General features: G+C 42.6%; 1 protein-coding gene across 1 annotated transcript; it reads right to left on the bottom strand.

Annotated features, from left to right (window-relative positions):
- Positions 1 to 695: 695 nt before the first annotated feature.
- On the bottom strand, positions 696 to 2,813 carry LOC132815186 (transmembrane protein 74). The gene is made up of 2 exons (XM_060824002.1): positions 2,598 to 2,813; positions 696 to 1,580 (listed from the first exon to the last, which is right to left on the bottom strand). Exons 1-2 carry the CDS (start codon positions 2,811 to 2,813, stop codon positions 696 to 698), a joined length of 1,101 nt encoding a protein of 366 aa, XP_060679985.1.
- Positions 2,814 to 17,088: the final 14,275 nt, after the last annotated feature.

The following is a 17,088-nucleotide window of genomic DNA, read 5'->3' as shown; positions in this document are numbered from 1 at the left end:
AGCATTTCCTTTTTGTACCAGATATAAATGCACTTGATGAATTAAACATTTTTGATAAGTCACAAACAAAACCTCTAAATAGTAACAAGAGGAAATAACCGTTTTGCTTTTGCATAAATTAGGAAGTTTGAGGGTTGGCCAAATTGCAGTTCAATTCAGAAAGGATTTGTAGCGAGAATAGATACAGAGACGGTATGTTTCTTGTTGGGGATCGCGAGAAAATGGGGTAAAACTTTAAAATTACAGCCAGGAATTGAAATCAGGAACCATTTCCTTAGACTAAAAGCAGTGGGAATCTGAATGTTCTTCCACAAAAACCTGCGGCTGCTGGCAATCAACTGAAGTTTATGCAAATATAGTGGATTTTTAGGGGAGCGAGGTCAGAGGCGGGAATGGACTTGAGGTACAGGCGATTGACTTCAATCACGAGACAGGCTGGAAAGATTTGATGGCTTTCTGTTATTTCTGTGTTCCTATAAACAGATCCGAATGCATAAAGTGACAGGAGGCCGGGGTGGATTGTCGGATTGTGAATCTTACCAAGTTTAGAAATGTATGTGGTGAAATTGTTGACACTCGGTCAGTGTTGCATGAGACCTTGCGGGGAATCGGAATGCTGTGGACTATTTCACGCTGGACAATTTGTGAACATTAACCTGTGTGAACACTTTTCAAGTTTACAACGTACAGCGCCATTAATCAATGGTCATAGTGTCCTCTCCATCCATTGGAAACCGCTGGATGGAACTGTTGGGACCTGGAGATTTCAGGCGAAAGCTAAAAGACCCATAGATTTTTCCCGATCTTCCCACAGCTGCGAACCTCTGCCTTCGATACAGTTCACCTTTGCAAATTGATATCATTAACAAAGTGGAGAGGAGGATTCCCCCCAGGGTCAAAAGGCCAAGTCCCGCGATGACACACCGGTCCAGGTGAGCCCCGATCCGGGCACTCTCCTTTTGAAGGTTCTCCATCTCCCGGGCTGAAACACTGTCTGGGTTCACAGTCACGTCGCGGGGGATCACGTAGGATATGATGACCAGCGTGATCCCACTGAACAGGAAGAGCAGGGCGCTGATAAAGCCGTAGTCCACGGATGTGTCCGAGCTCTCGGACGAGCTGTCATCATCAGACTCCGTCGAGAGTTCCTGCAGCCCGTCGGGGATAGCCCTGATGTCGCCGGAAGAGCCGTGGTAGGACTGCATGGTGTAGCTTTTGTCGGACAGAGTCGGGCTGGCACGCTGCAAGTTGACATTTTCGTCCACATAAGTGAAAGATGTTTCAAGTTGCTGGTCGCAGTAGCACACCTTGCTGTCCTTGCCGGCCGGGTGCTGCAGCTGCTGCTGCTGCCCGTGTTTGTAGCTGTAGCACTCGTATGGAGCTGTCCCTGGTGCTGAACCGGACAGGCGCGGGAACGACGCGTGCAATCCCCACTCCAGTTCCTTCCATGCACACGGTTGACTGTTGCCTTCGCCCAGGTAAACCAATTCCACGGAAGCCATTTGACAAAGCGAGGTCTCTCCCTCCACCTCCCGGCCACGGGGTGTCCTTTTAAGGCATCTCTGATGGAAAGCAGCTGCCTGCACAGAGAAGCACACAGTTCTCCAGTTTAATACAGACTGTAAAAAAAAACCCCTCAGGCAGCAATAGCCTCCAGTGAGCGCCACAACCTCCTCATGAAGCTCAAAGTCACATCAGAGTCAACGTGTTTCAATGCCTCTCCCATCTCTCTGCTTCTGTCTCTCGTCGTTGGAACACAAACAGCTTCCTGCTCTCAGGGAATAGCTTCTCATTTGCGTCTGTGGTCTGGAGCTTAAGTCAGGAATTAGCCAGTTGGAGACACATATCTGTTGATTTTTTTTAAAAAAGGCAAGTTTATTAAAATAACATAAGAATTTCGAAAACTCATAGATGCGCTACTTAAAAGAGTGCATCAGTCTAGACTGCACATTGGGCGCGCTTCTGTAGTCTCATTTAACGCTTCTCTGGTTGCTCAGGGCAAGAGGCGGAGAATGTGTTATATTTTAGAGTGTTCTAACTTGCCTGAATCTCAGAGCCCTGTATTTTTAACAAATGAACCTCATTCCCATGATCGCGCCGCTTTAAATTCTTTGCAGTCAGGAATAGAATCCATTAGCATAAAATCAAATTACCCCTGGGCAGCAGATGGTGAACTCCCTTTCACTTCTCTTAAATCCTGTGTTTTCTGCGAGCTGGGATTTTAAAGCCTGTGCATAGCAATCCCCAGGTATAAATACATCAGAAAATTGAGAACCGAAACTTTCTTCCCTCCTGCCAAACTGTGCATTTTTGAAAAAGAAACACAGAATTGTTACCAGTCAAAGGCGAATAAACTTCAAACCAACGCCCAACAAAACCCTTGCCAAGAACTCTCCATATCATAGACAAAACGTTGCTCAGTTTAGTCACACGCGCCGGTTTATATTTATTCATCTCTCTCTCTCTCTCTCTTTCTCTGTGCCCCCGAAGAACAGGAAAGTGTGAGGATACCTCTGAAAATAACTAGCACTGATCCTTCACTCGCACCGGTGAAGGCAATGCAGTCATAACCAGCATTTCTTTCCCTCCTGACATACCTGGTCCAGGCTGTCTGCGATATTTCGCTCCAGGCTTGTCCTTCCCTGTGTAACTGAAAGCGGATCAGTGTCTGACCGAGATCCCTGCCTGCACTGGGCTGCGCCGCTCACATTCTGGACCTGATGATGTGTCAATCCCGGATTGTACTCGCAGCGGAAACTCGGGAATCCAGATCTCCAACAGGCGGAGCACTCTGGGAACTGGAGTCTTACCATTCCGCAATCCGACCCCTCCCTCCCGGCTGCCCGTGCAGCAAGCGACACCTGGAGCCAACGCACTCAGCTCTATAAAGCAGCTTCAAAAAGCAGTCTGGATCTCATCTTAACCGCAAGCAGTCATTCGTAATTACAGAGAATTGCGTGTTATTAAAGCCTTTCCATTCCAGACCGCTTCGGCACAGAATCATCGAATGGTCACTGCACAGAAGGAGACCATTCGGCCCGTCATACCAATGGAGACCGTAAGAGCAAATCAATGGATTCCATTTCCCCGACCTTTGTCCATTCTGCAAATGTACTCCCTTCAGGCGGTGTCATAATTCCCCCTTTGAAATGCCTTGATTGAATCTACCTCCACCATAGTGTCGGGTCCTGCATCATAAACCCTAACCACCCATTGTGTGAAAAAGCTTGCCTTCATGTTGCTTTTGGTTCTTTTGCCAATCTCAATAAATCATTATCCTCTGGTTCTAAATCCTTCCACCAATAGGAATAGAATTTCTATCACTTCTGTCCAGACCCCCTATAATATTGAATACATCCATCCAATCTCCACTTCACCTCTTAAGTAAAACACACCCAACTATTTCCAATTTATCCATATAACCAAAGTTCCAGATCTAAGGATCCATTTCATAAATCTTTTCTTCACTCTTTCTAATACTTTCATAATTTTCCTAAACTGAGCCACCCGGAACTGCCCATACAAATGCTGCTGTTGCTGAACCAGTGTTTTAGAATCATCCAGCATAATTTTCTTGCTTTGGTATTCTACACCCTTTCTTTTCACAAAGCTCAGGATCTCGCATACCTTTTTAACCACTTAACACACCTACCCCTTCACATTCGATGACCTATACATATATAATCCAAAGGCCTTCTGTTCCTGCATCTCCTTTAATGTTGCATCCTTGGCTTTATCAAAGTAATTATTTCAGCAACAAAAAAGGCCACTAGTACATATGCAGAATTGTTTACTTTTATTTCATAGCAATTAGTTGTTTTTTTTAACAAGTAATGACCAATCCCTCATACTGCCTCAGTGACTTCTCTCATTCCTGCCTGGCTCCTGATACTCATTCATACATGGCCAGGGGAGAGGGAGAAGTCAATTTCCAGAAGGCAGGGAAGTTTTCAATCACAAAGATCCCTCAGATTTATATTTGTGAAGGAAACTGCTGCTTGTTGCTACTGTTTTGGGTAGCAGCATTGTGTTCCTGTACGTGCGCACTCATGTCTCCACATGGTAGTGGCTTACACGATAAAAGCACTTTTTAAAAATTATTTTGATATATTGTCACTCCATGTTGCTTCTACTAAAATGTACCATCTCACACTTCTCTCCATTACATTTCACCTGCACACGTCTGTCCTCTAACTTGTTCATGTTCGATTGAAGTCTATAGGGGTGGGTTACCTTAGGTGATTGAATGGCTAGTTTGTGATGCAGAGCAGCCCAACATCATGAATTCAATTTCCACACTGGTTTAAGTTACTGTGAAGCACTCTCCTTCTCAAACTCTGTCCTCACCAGAAGTGTACTGACCCTCAGGTTAAACCACCATGGTTCTCTCTTTACTGAGAAAACTGCCCTATGGTCTGCTGGTACTTTGACAGCTTTGTCTTTTATATTAATAACCTCACAGTTCACAATATTTCTAAGCTTTGTAGTATGCACACATTTAGAAGTTGTGCTCTTTACACCCAAGTCTCTGTCAGCAATATAGATCAAGGGAGCCATAGCCCTAATAACAACTTCTGGGGAATCTGTTCTCATCCCCAGTAGTTTTCTATCACTTGTCCACATTGTATCTATGCTGTCACTTTCCATTATTTCCAAACAATTAAGTACTTCTGAACTGGAGGCTTTGTTGTACTCTAGGAGATGCAACAGCAGTTTACATAGAGAGATTCCAAGATCAGTGATGTGAGAAGTAATTGGATAATCTGTTCTCATTCCTCATGCTTGGGGATTTGTTTTTCAGAACACGGAGTTCCTCGTATCCATTGAATTTTGGCACAGAATCTTTTGTATCAACTTGAGACAATTGATAATGCCTTTTCTCAATATCATATCTGGCAGTGCTGCAGTCCCTCGGTACTGTATGTCAGCACAAGCCTAAAGTTTGTGCTCAAGTCTGTGAGGTTGGTCAGAGCCTTCAACTCAGAGGCAGAGTGATAGTCACGAGACTGGTCACAAGGATGGTGCCCTAAAATGAATAAAATAACCTTTATTTAAAACATAGTAGGAACTTTGTGTAGATGGGTGTTCTTTGATTTTAGAGTCTAGTTTGTTATTGAGACAATATAAGAATGTATTTTGTCACAGCCACATAGCATTGAAGTTTCATTTACCTCCCCATTAACAAAATCCTTGATTTTCTATAACACCTATTGTGACCAGAGAATGCGTCAAAATATTTTGCATCCAAGAAGTTCGGCTAGTAATTTATAATATATGCACCAGTCAGTGTGCTTTCTACATATTTTTTATGCATTCATTGGATGTGGACATCATGACAGGCCAGCATTTATCAGCCAGTGAGCTGACAACTTGAACCACCACAGTCTATTAAATGGATCCACAGTGCCATTCAGGAGGAAGTGCCAGGATTTTGAACCATCAAATCTGAAGGAACTGCATTATATTTCCAAATCAGGATGGTACGGAGGGTACTTGAGGGTGGTGGTGTTCCCATGTATCTGCAGCCCTTGTCCTTCTAGATGGTGATAGCCATAGGTTTGGAAAGTCCTAAGGAGCCTTGATAAGTTTCTGCAGTACAATTTGAAGATGGCATACACTGCAGCTACTGAGCATCAGTGCTGGAGGGAATGGATATTTGTGAGTTTGTTACCATTCAAGCCCGTTGTTTTTCTTGGATGGCGCTAAGTTTCTTGAATGTTGTTGGAGCTGCACTCATCCTGTTGGGAAACATTCCATTACTCTCCAGCCTTGTGCCTTGTAGATGGTGGACAAGCTTTTGGTAGTCAGAATGTGAGTTACTAGCATTTCTAAGCTCTGGCCTGCTTTTGGCGAGTCCAGTTTAATTTCTGGTCAATGGTAACAATGTGCAAAAAAGATTCCACAAACAGTAATAAGTAAATGACCAGTTTGTGTGTGTGTGTGTGTTGATTGAACAATAAATATTGTCCTGCGGAGACCTCCCCGACTCTTCCAAGAAACACTCTTCCATGTGGTACTATATTTTACTTCTACTGAATAGGACAGAAGGCGCCTCCTTTTGGCAGGTTTGGTACTGCAGGACCGTTGGTTTATTTTCGTGTTCAAGTCCTGAATTCGGCATGGAAGCCACAGTTTTCTGAATCAAAGGCGAGAGGGCCGCAGCTAACGTTAAGCGTGGCTCCGAACAGTTCGTAAGATTTTCCTGGAATAGTCAAGCTTTCATTCACTTTAGGAAGAAACTGCCATGTAAGAGGGCGTGGGGGGAGGGGAGGGAGGTGAAATCGCTGCTGGCAGCTAAAGATTCAACCCTACCCCAATTCAGTGAATGAAATGATGGATCCGTCAAAAAAACGGATCGCTTTGACCTGGGCCACACACCTAAATGTCAAGGCCTCCCTTCAATCAATAGAGTATTAAAGCTGGGAGGACGGATTGATGGGATCATTTGATCATTTTCTTTACCATCTGTGCCTTGGCTTTTCATCATTTCACGCTTTGAGTAAATTGCTGAAAGGTGTTTATATATGTTCTCGCTGTAATGGCAAGCCAGTCGAACTGGGGATAAAGTCGTAATAACCATCTCTTTGATAACATCCTGTCAAATATAAGAGCCACAGTCCTCCCGGGGAGTTACATTTGTCAAAGTGTCCATTAGCATTTTACCGTCACTGTACACTCACTTATTCCTGTATGCAAATGTGCTATCCCCTCTTTGTGCTGTTTTATATTCGACACATACCATTGGGTTGCATTAGTTCACGAGAGTACAGTGTGCAGTTTCCTAAGAGAATGCTAATGTGCAATAATGACTATTTTTACAGTTAGTGCCACGGATAATGCTGCATGGTGTAACATATTCTGAGTCGACAGCATTAATCTCAGACCTCCTTTCGAATTCATTTTCATCTTCTAGTTAGTGAGCAAGTTTCGTACACCATTTTATTCCCTGTCGAGTAAAATCTGGCCCTACATCAAACTACCATTTTATAGCAAGAAAGATCTAGAAGTTGAAATAAGTGGCCCGTCACACCAATGAATTCTGTCAACACTTCAGCTCATAAGTAAACTCCCCCAGATGTTATTCCTCCTTCAGTTTCCGATCACAGTTACAGAGCATTTCTGAGAATGAATTGCAGGATATCCTGGGTTCACAGACTCTGGAATGAATCCATCTGTCAGTGATAGCACACACACGCGTAGTGGGATTGTAAAATTACATGTTAATGAAAGCAATTTTATTCCGTTCTTGAAATAACCCATCTCAACAGCACCTTCCAAACTCGCGACCTCTACCACCTGGAATGATAATGACAGCAGTTACACTGGAACACTGTCACCTGCGAGTTCCCCTCCGAACCACTCACTAGTCTGACTTGAAATATAATATACCGAGTCAAAATTGAGGAACTCGAATATCATCCTCATTTCGCCCCCCCACTCCACTCCAGGTGGTTGCAGTGCTTCAAGAACGCAGCTCACCGCCACCTTTTCAAAAGCCACCAAGGACAATACAAGACTGTAAACTATGCCCTTTCCAACGATGCTCACCTCCTGACTGAATTGAAAAATGTATGAATAGCAATTTCTGTGATTGACTTCTTGACCCTACTCTATGAAACTTCTGTTGAAACCCAACTTCTTGAAATATTAACTCTGTTTTCTCCACAGTTGCTGTCTGTACCCAGATGATCTAGCCTTGCTGAATATTTACAATGTTTTTGGTTTTCTGCATCCACAATATTTTGCTTGCCTAAATTTCCAGTAACCTATTTTCTAAAAGGTTAAACAATACATTCCTTGTGTCCAGTGCAGGTATCAAGCTAGGCAGCAAACACAGCCCCTGTGCAGAAATTATACAGAGCATCATAGTATAATCAAATGGCCCATAACTGGATTTAAGGCAAGCGATACAGGAGCCAGAGGAGAGATACAGAGAATTTAACACAATGGTGATCCAGGATGCATTACCCAAAAGGGCAGTGGAAGCAGACTCAATGGTAACTTTCAGAAGGGAATTCGATAAATACTTGAGAAGAAAGGGAAATGCAGGGCCATGAGGTAAGAGTGCAGGAAGAGTTGGAGCAATCATGTGCATTAGGATAGAGTCTGTTCACACTACATGCTCTATACAGAATAAAGTCTACACTTACTGGATGCCTTGGATCAGAAGGAGCAGAAGGAGCAGGGAGAAAAAGAGAAGGCAAGTTGTTGGGTTGTGGAAAGGTTACAGTCTTGTGAAGCAGTCCACTAGAACTCAAATGTACTCAATACAGAATACATACAGTATACATGCCTGAACAGAAGTAGCCAATAGCACATGCAGTAGCTGTAATTCAACAGTGAATGAAAGAGGTATCAACTCATTCCAACTCTTAGTCAAGGATCAACAGCCAGACATTGCTATTGATTTAATTGACAGTCAGATGCCCACTGAATTTCTGTGTTACTGAATCCTTGCAGTAACCAACAGAAGCGTCATCGAAGAGATCATCTGTTTTTACACAGCTCCTGTTATTTTTAATCCTGCACTGTATAATGCATTCTGCATCTGAGCCAATGATCTCAGACTTCTTGATGATCCCAACTTACAAAGTCTATTTGACTAACAAATAAGGATCATTATAATCCAATCAGCATGAAAAAAAAACATTTCTAGACCCTAATTTCTTAATTAAAAAAAGACAAAATATTATTTATCATTCTTGTGGTCTGCGCCTGTTCCGTATTCTAATTAGATGTAAAGTTTTGAAGCATGGGTGTGATCAAGAAAGAATAAATAGGATGGGGCTTTACAAATTATAAATGTTATAATAGGATAGGTATGGAGATTGTGTTTCTATTGATGGGGCAGTCAAAACCTAAAGTGAAATAAATAGGAACAGAAAATACTGAAAAGTTCCACAGACCTGGCAGCATCTGCAGAGAGAAAAACAGAGTTACCATGTCAAACTGCAACATTTCCATGGGCCTGGAGAAAGTTAGAAATGCAACATGCAGCTATAACAACCCTTGGTGAGATCACACCTGGAGTCCAGCATGCAGTTTTGGTCTCTACTGAAAGAAAATTATACTTGACATGGAGGTCATACAGTGAAGATCGTCTAGACTGATTCTTACAATGGCAGACTTGTCATATGAGGAGAGATTGATCAACTGGAATTTAGAGGAACATACAGAATTCTGACAGGGCTAGACACACAGAGTGCAGGGATGATGTTTTCCTTGGGGTCAGAGGATCCAGACTAAGAGGTCACTGTCTTATGATGCATCATAGGCCATTTTAGACTGAGATGTGGTGAAATCTCTTCACCCAGCAGTTGGTGACCCTGTTGCATTCTCTGCACAGAGGGTGGTGGAGGCCAAGACTCTGAATATGTTTAAGAGAGAAATGTATCATTTTTTAGAAGTTAAATGTGTATGGGAATAGATTGGAGTATGGCATTTTGATAAAGGATCAGCCATGATTGTGTCAAATGGTGGAGTTGGCTAGATGGAGTAAATGGCCTACTCTGCTTTAATTTTCTAGGTTTCTACATTCTATGAACAAGTAATTGTAAATGCTAAATCCGACATCAAGTTCAGGGAAAACATGTTATCACAAGGAGTGGGAATAATGTAGAACACGTTACCAAAGGCATTTGGGTGAGGGGAATAGTGTAGGTTCATTTAAGAGCAAGATAGATAGCCGCAAGGGAGACAATAGAACAGAAGGATATGATGATGGAGTAAATTGAAATGGTGTACACAGAGGCTCAAATGGAGCACACTGAGTGTAAGTTGGACACGTTGTGTCTGTGTTGAGAGTGTGTTGCTGGAAAAGCACAGCAGGTCAAGCAGCATCCGAGGAGCAGGAAAATCAATTTTTCGGGCTGAAGCCCTTGATGAAGGGCTTCAGCCTGAAACATCGATTTTCCTGCTCCTCGGATGCTGCCTGACCTGCTGTGCTTTTCCAGCAACACACTCTCAACTCTGATCTCCAGCATCTGCAGTCCTCACTCTCTCCATTGTGTTGGTGCCAGCTGACAAAGAACGACTCTGCTTAATCACACTTTCCAGTTCTTCGTTTTGTGGCTTTGTGCACTGCAAGTGATTTTGTCCCTTTGAAATGTGGTAAGGATTTCTCTCACTCCATATTTTCAATCCTCCACCACCTTCTGAATGCAAGATGTTTCACTGATCTCCCATCTAAATTTGCTACAGATTGCTTTTATGACAATGTCCCTTAATTATTGAAATATTTAAAATGTTAGTAGGACCTGACAGAAAAGATGTCAATAACATCATCTAGAAAATTGAGAAAGTCAGTGGGACAGAGTTTGTTGCCTGATATCTAAACAACAATCTCTGAAGTGCCCCTGATAGTGGGCCACCAATGTTATGAAGATTGATTCCCTCGCATCTGAATGGGTTTCCCCTGGTTTCCTCCTACAGGTTAGGTAGATTGGCCATGTTAATTTGCTCTGTAGAGTCCAGGGATGAATAGGTTAGATAGATTAGTGATGGGAAATGCAGGGTTACAGGGATGGAGTGAGTGTGGATAGGCCCTTCGGACAGTCACTGTGAACGCGATGGGCCGAATGGCCTGCTTCCACACGGTGGGGATTCAATGATTAGAAAAGGTTCTATGATTAATAACCTAAGGCAGTGGAGATCAGACAGCTGGTTATGATAGTGATTGGTAAGGAGTGGGGTAAGAGTAATTGCTGGCTGCATAGCAGGAGGGTGAATTTCACTGAGTGTAGACCTCAGTGAAATATGATTGCTTGGAAGCAAATTACCCTAGTTTCAGGGACCTGAACCATACCTTCATTGCTTACTTGCACATTCATTAGGTCTATTGCTGCTTCTGGTGTGTATAAAGAACAGAGAGCAGTCAGTATATCCTGGACAAAAATGTGTGCAGGCCTTCCTGCTCCCTTTTTTAGGGGTCTCAAGATTCAATTTCCAGCCCATTGTTTGTGATGTAATAGAAATTAAAGATGAGGATGGGGGTGGGGGTCATCAGTTTAAAATGAGAACCAAAGGACTAGTAGAAAAATTAAGTTGCAATACACACACACACACACACACACACACACACCTCTGGATCCTGGGGATTAATTGGAGCTTTCAAGACTCAGATCATTGAACATTTGTTGGATAAGAGATGTGGAGTAAAGACAGCTAACTGGATTTGATTTGCAGATGAGCCATGATTTGATTCTGTAGCTAATGTTCCTGTGCTCAGTGAACAGTAGGCAAATAGCCCTCAGCTCTATGCAATGTCTCTTTAAATTACATTATAAGCATACTCCAGATATTGCTTCTTTCTATCTCAATGTCTGCAGCTGCAAATATGACAAATTGTCTTTTGTGGTTTCCACGCCAGCGAGCATCCTAATAACTGAAATGATACACGAAAATCTGTCTTTAAATTCTAAGAAAATAAACTAAGATGATGTGAGTTAAGATTGGCCTGAGCTAAATCAATGAGAGATTCACAAAGGCTAATCGACTGTGTGCTTTATTCTTGAGCACTGCACTCAAACACTGTGTTAAGCTGAATCTGAAACTTGATTCACAGCCTTAATATTCAGCTTGAATTCAGGTTTCCTCACCAACTTTCTAACTGTTTGATGCTTCTTGAACTAATGTGGCTGATCTCATTTTCTCATGGAATACTACCTGACATTCAATGTCATCCAGATGCAGATATCTCCCTCCATTGAGACCTTCGCACGCACAGCTGTATTGATCTAATTTACAGTAGTCTGGCTACTGCGACCCTTAGGACTCATAACAGCACACAAGTCAACTTCCACACTCAGACAACAACTCACTAGAGCAAAGGACCCAATAGCCAGCACGAGCCAAACTAACGTAGTTTACAAAATACCATGCAAGGACTGCACAAAACACTATATAGGACAAACAGGAAGACAGCTAACAATCCGCATTCATGAACATCAGCTAGCCACAAAACGACACGACCAGCTATCCCTAGTAGCCATACACTCAGACAACCAGGAACATGAATTTGACTGGGAAAACACTACCATCATAGGACAAGCCAGACAGAGAACAGCCAGGGAATTCCTAGAGGCATGGCATTCATCCACAAACTCCATTAACAGACACATGGACCTGGACCCCATATACAAACCACTACAGCTGAAACTGACACCTGGAAGCGGCAAGAACATCCATCAACAGACACATCGACCTGGACCCCACATACAAACTACTACAGCTGAAACTGACACCGGAAGCGGCAAGAACAAACCACTATAAATACCGGAAGAAACATCAAAGCAGCGCTTCACAGGAGGCTCCAATAGCACTGATGATGTTCCCTGGCCAGGGAACGAAACGTTTGCAGCAAAAACTTCCAGCTCGGCGAACAGAACCACAAGAATCAGAACTGTAACAAGAATTCTCCCTTAAGATTTTCCCAGAAATGGCAAATTTTAACATTACTTGTCTAGGTCCATCTTAGATTATGAATTAGATTGTCTATCCATTGTACAAATTCAATCCACCATTTAACTCAAAGGAAATTAAAATAGTCCATTAACTGCTTTGTCTATTGAGGTAGGTGATGACACAATGGTATAGTTGTTGGCCTCGTAATCAAAAGACTTGGAGCTGTGGACGCAGGTCCCTCAGTATCAGACAGTGGAATTGAATTCAATAAGGGTCTGGAATCAAAACACTAACAATGAGTATGCCACTATTACTGATTCTCATTAAAAAACCATATGATTTGCTAATGTCCTCCAGAGAAGAAAATATTGCCATACTTATCTAACCTGCCTTGAATGTGACTCCAGACTTATATCAATGTGGTTAACTTTTAAACTGCCTGAAATGACTAGACAGTGGGAAAAAGAAATTAAACCAGATGGACCTAGGCATCATAAATGACCATGACAGATGTAGCTCTGTTGATCCTGAGAAGTCCTCCTCATCAACATCTGGGCATTAACACCAGAATGGGCAGAGCCAGGCAGCACAGTGGTATACAGTTGGCAGGGATTTGCCATGGGAGTGCTTAACATTGATTCTGAGCACCGTGAAGTCTCATGGCATCAGATGAAACATGGGCAAGGAAACTAACCTCATTACCATGTACTGCTCTGCCTTGCAGGAAGCACTGAGGGTAGCAAGAGAAAATATGATTTTCTGGGTGGGGACTTCAATATCCATCACAAAGACTGACTCAGTAGAACCACTACTGATCAAGCATGTCAAACCTTGAAGGGCATAGCTGTTGGACTGGTGAGGGAACCAAAAAGAGGGAAAAACATACTTGACCTCATTCTTGTCCATGACAAAATCAGTAAGAATGAACACCGCAGAATCTTTGTTGGAAAGCAGAATCACTTTCAGAAACAGATGCATCATGTTGTGTGGCCCTGTCACTGTGTTAAATCAGATAGACTTCAAACAGACCTCACAACCCAATACTGAGGCCCATGAGGCATTATCAGCCACCAGCAGCAGCAAATTGGACTGAAACTCAATCTGTAAACTCGTGGCTTTGCATAATCCCCCTCCTTTACCATTGCCATCAAGTTAGGGATCAGCTCTACATCATTGAAGCTTGCAAGGAGGCATGCCAGGGGCATCAACAGGGATATCAAGAAAATAAGGTGATAACCTGGTGAAGCTACAAAACAGGGCTACTTGTGCACCAACAATATAAGCAACTAATGATAGATAGGGCAAAGTGAGTTCACTACCAAAGGATCAGAACTAAGCTCCACAGTCCTGTCACATCCATTGAGAAATATCTCACTGGAGGACGTTGCTCCACAAATATCCATCTTGGCTTCCTGCTGAGACCCTCAGCATCACAGATGCCTGATTTCAGACAACTGGATTTTTTTCCATGCAGTACAAAGAAACAGCTGGAGTCACTGAGTAAGGCTATGGCCCCCAGTGACATTTTGGCAATAGTCCTGAAGATATGCATTCACAGAACCTGCTGCCCCTAGCCAAACCATTCTAGTCAAGCTATAACACTGGCATCTACCCCGGAATGTGAAAATTGCCTAGGTATGTCCTGTACACAAAAAGCAGAACAAGTCCAATCCAGTCAATTACTACCCCATTAGTCCCATTATTGTGCTCTCTATCATCAGTATTGTGATGGGAACTGTCATCAACAATGTCATTAGGGTGAGGGGTTGACATGGCAGTAATGCTGTTAAATTTATTAATCCGGACTTTTGGCTAACATCTGGGGTAAGCCAATGACCTAGTGGTATTATGACTGATTAGTAATCTAGAGATCCAGGTATTGTTCTGGAGACTCATATTCAAATTTTGCTATAGCAGATGGTGAAATTTGAACTTGATAAAACAAAATATCTGAAATTAAGAGTATATTAATCACCATAAAATCATGGTTAATTGCCAGAAAAACCCATCTGGTTTACTAATGCCCTTTAGGGAAGGTAGCTGTCATTCTTACCCAGTCTGGCCTACATGTAACTCCAGACTCACAGCAAAGTGGTTAACAATTAAGTTCCCTCTGGCATTTATGGATGAGCAATAAATACAGGCCTTGTTTGTGAAGCTCATGTGCCTCAGGACTTGTTTACCAACAATGTGCATGCTGCTGCTCAGCCTGCATTCTACTAGGTCTACTCAGCTCCTGACCTCATTATAGTTTTAGTTCAAACATGAACCAAAGAATTCCACAGGTGAGAGGGAATGCGCTTGATATTATGGCCACGTTTGACAAAGTTAAGGAGCCCTAACAAGATAGCAGCCACTGGGAATCAGGGAGAAAACTCCTTGCATGTTAGAGTCATATTTCGCACCAAGATGTGTCTGTTGGTGGTCAGTCATTTCAGCAAAAGGACACTTCTGCAGGAATTCCTTGTGTAGATGTTTTCTAATGAACCTGTTCAGCAATGTTGTTACAACTTTGAAGCAGTTGGGACTTGAACCCAGGCCCCCTGGCTCAGATGTAGGGTCACTACCACTTCATGACAAGAACCCTTGCTGTCTAGATAATTTGCAAATGTTTGCTGTCTTTTGGAGATGGTTTTCAATCAATATGTTAAAAGATGTGATGACATACCTGTTGAGCAAATGGGACTTGACCCAGACATAGGAGCACCAGTACTGTGCTACAAGAGCCCCTCGGTTCCTCAGTAGAGACTCTTATGCTCAACCAACTGCTTTTTCGATGATATTCCATCATCATATGGCTCAGATGTACAGAAATGTACAGATGATTGCACCATATCCAGTACAATTTGTGACTATTCAGACACTGAAGTAGTGTACGTCCAAATGCAGCAGGAACTCACAATATCCAGGTTTGGCTAACAGTAACAGGTAACAGTTACACTACACGAGTCCCAGGTAATGACCATCTCTAACAGGAGAGACTTTAACCTTTATCCTTTGACATTTATCGGTACTGCTAAATCCCCTACAATCAACATCCTGAGGGTTACCATTGACCAGAAAATGAATTGATGATACAAATACTGTGCCCACAACTACAGTTCAGAAACTAAGGGCCCTGAAGCAAATAGCCCCACCTCCTGATTCCCCAAAGCCAGTCCACCATCTCCAAGAAACATGTGATGAAATAGTCCCCACTTGCCTGGAAGAGTTCATCTCCAATCTACTTGATACCATCCAGGATAAAGCAACCCTTTTTATTGGCAATATTTTCACAAACATTCAGTCCTTCCACCATTAATGCTCCCGAACAGTGGTGTATACTAGCTACCTAATACACTGCAGAAATTCACCAAAGTTCCTTAGACAGAACCTTCCAAACCCACAACCAGTAACATCTAGAAGGACAAAGGCAGCAGATATAATGGAACACCATTCCCTGCAAATTCCCCTTCAAGTCATTCACCATCATGACTTTGAATATATTTCCATGCCTTCACTGTCATGGTCAAAATCCTGAAACTCTCAAATGGCATTGTGTGTCCACCTATATTATGGACTAGGCCAGACCTCTCAAAATATTTCAAGAAAGTACCCTGGACCCTAACTTTTCTAATTGTTTTAAGCAGGTTTAAAGTGGATATTTCAGGAGTGATGCAGCTGGCCCAACCACTTAGTTTAAAACAACAGAATTTATTTGCAAGATTATCGAATGAAACATAAACAAAAGAGAACAGAGTATAGAATAACTTAGAGCTGAAAATGTGTTGCTGGAAAAGCGCAGCAGGTCAGGCAGCATCCAAAGAGCAGGAGAATCGACGTTTCGGGCATGAGCCCTTCTTCAGGAATCCGAAACATTGATTCTCCTGCTCTTTGGATGCTGCCTGACCTGTTGCGCTTTTCCAGCAACACATTTTCAGCTCTGATATCTCCAGCATCTGCAGTCCTCACTTTCTCCTTACAGAATAACTTAACCTATTAGAAACTCAACAGATTATCCCAATTTAATGATGCTGTTCCAAATTCCTACAACAATCCCCATAAACACACCTTGGCAAAAAAAAGGGTAAAACCAAACATAGGGTCTTACAGGAGGGAGAGATGGCAGAGAGAACATCGTCTTCCATGTAGCTGTTTCTTTGAGCAGCAGCTTCAAAAAATTGACTGCTTGCTGAAACCAAACCAAACCAAACCAGAGAAACATTGAGCTGGGAGAATGGCCACACCCCTTTCATTGTACAAGTGTTTCTTTTAACTTGAAAGCCTTTTTCCTGAGGCAGTATCTGTTAGCTATAATCAAGTTGGCCCTAAAATGTCTGCGTTTATGACCCCATCTCAACAAAACAAGGATAACCTATGAACTGCAGCAGTTTAAGAAGACAAGCCCCCCAACACCTTCTCAAACAGTTGACCCTGCCAGTGATATCATATTCCATGTGTAAATATAAAAACAAGAAGTTTCCAGTGCAGCACATTGAAATTCTACACCAAGGTGTGTGTTATTCACAATTCGCTTCAGGGTACCTCTTGAGGGCCAGTGAGGATCTATTGTCACAACAAAGTCAAAAGCCTGCAGATGTCAGAAATCTAAAGTCAAAACAGAAAACACTCTCTTTCCTCGGGCGGGGAAATCCAAAACTAGACAGCATAGTTTTAAGGGGAAAGAGGAAAGATTTAAAAAGAACC

The sequence above is a fragment of the Hemiscyllium ocellatum genome, chromosome 4, assembly GCF_020745735.1.
Source record: "Hemiscyllium ocellatum isolate sHemOce1 chromosome 4, sHemOce1.pat.X.cur, whole genome shotgun sequence".
Taxonomy (NCBI): Eukaryota; Metazoa; Chordata; class Chondrichthyes; order Orectolobiformes; family Hemiscylliidae; genus Hemiscyllium; species Hemiscyllium ocellatum.
This window is presented reverse-complemented; position numbering and strand designations above follow the sequence as displayed.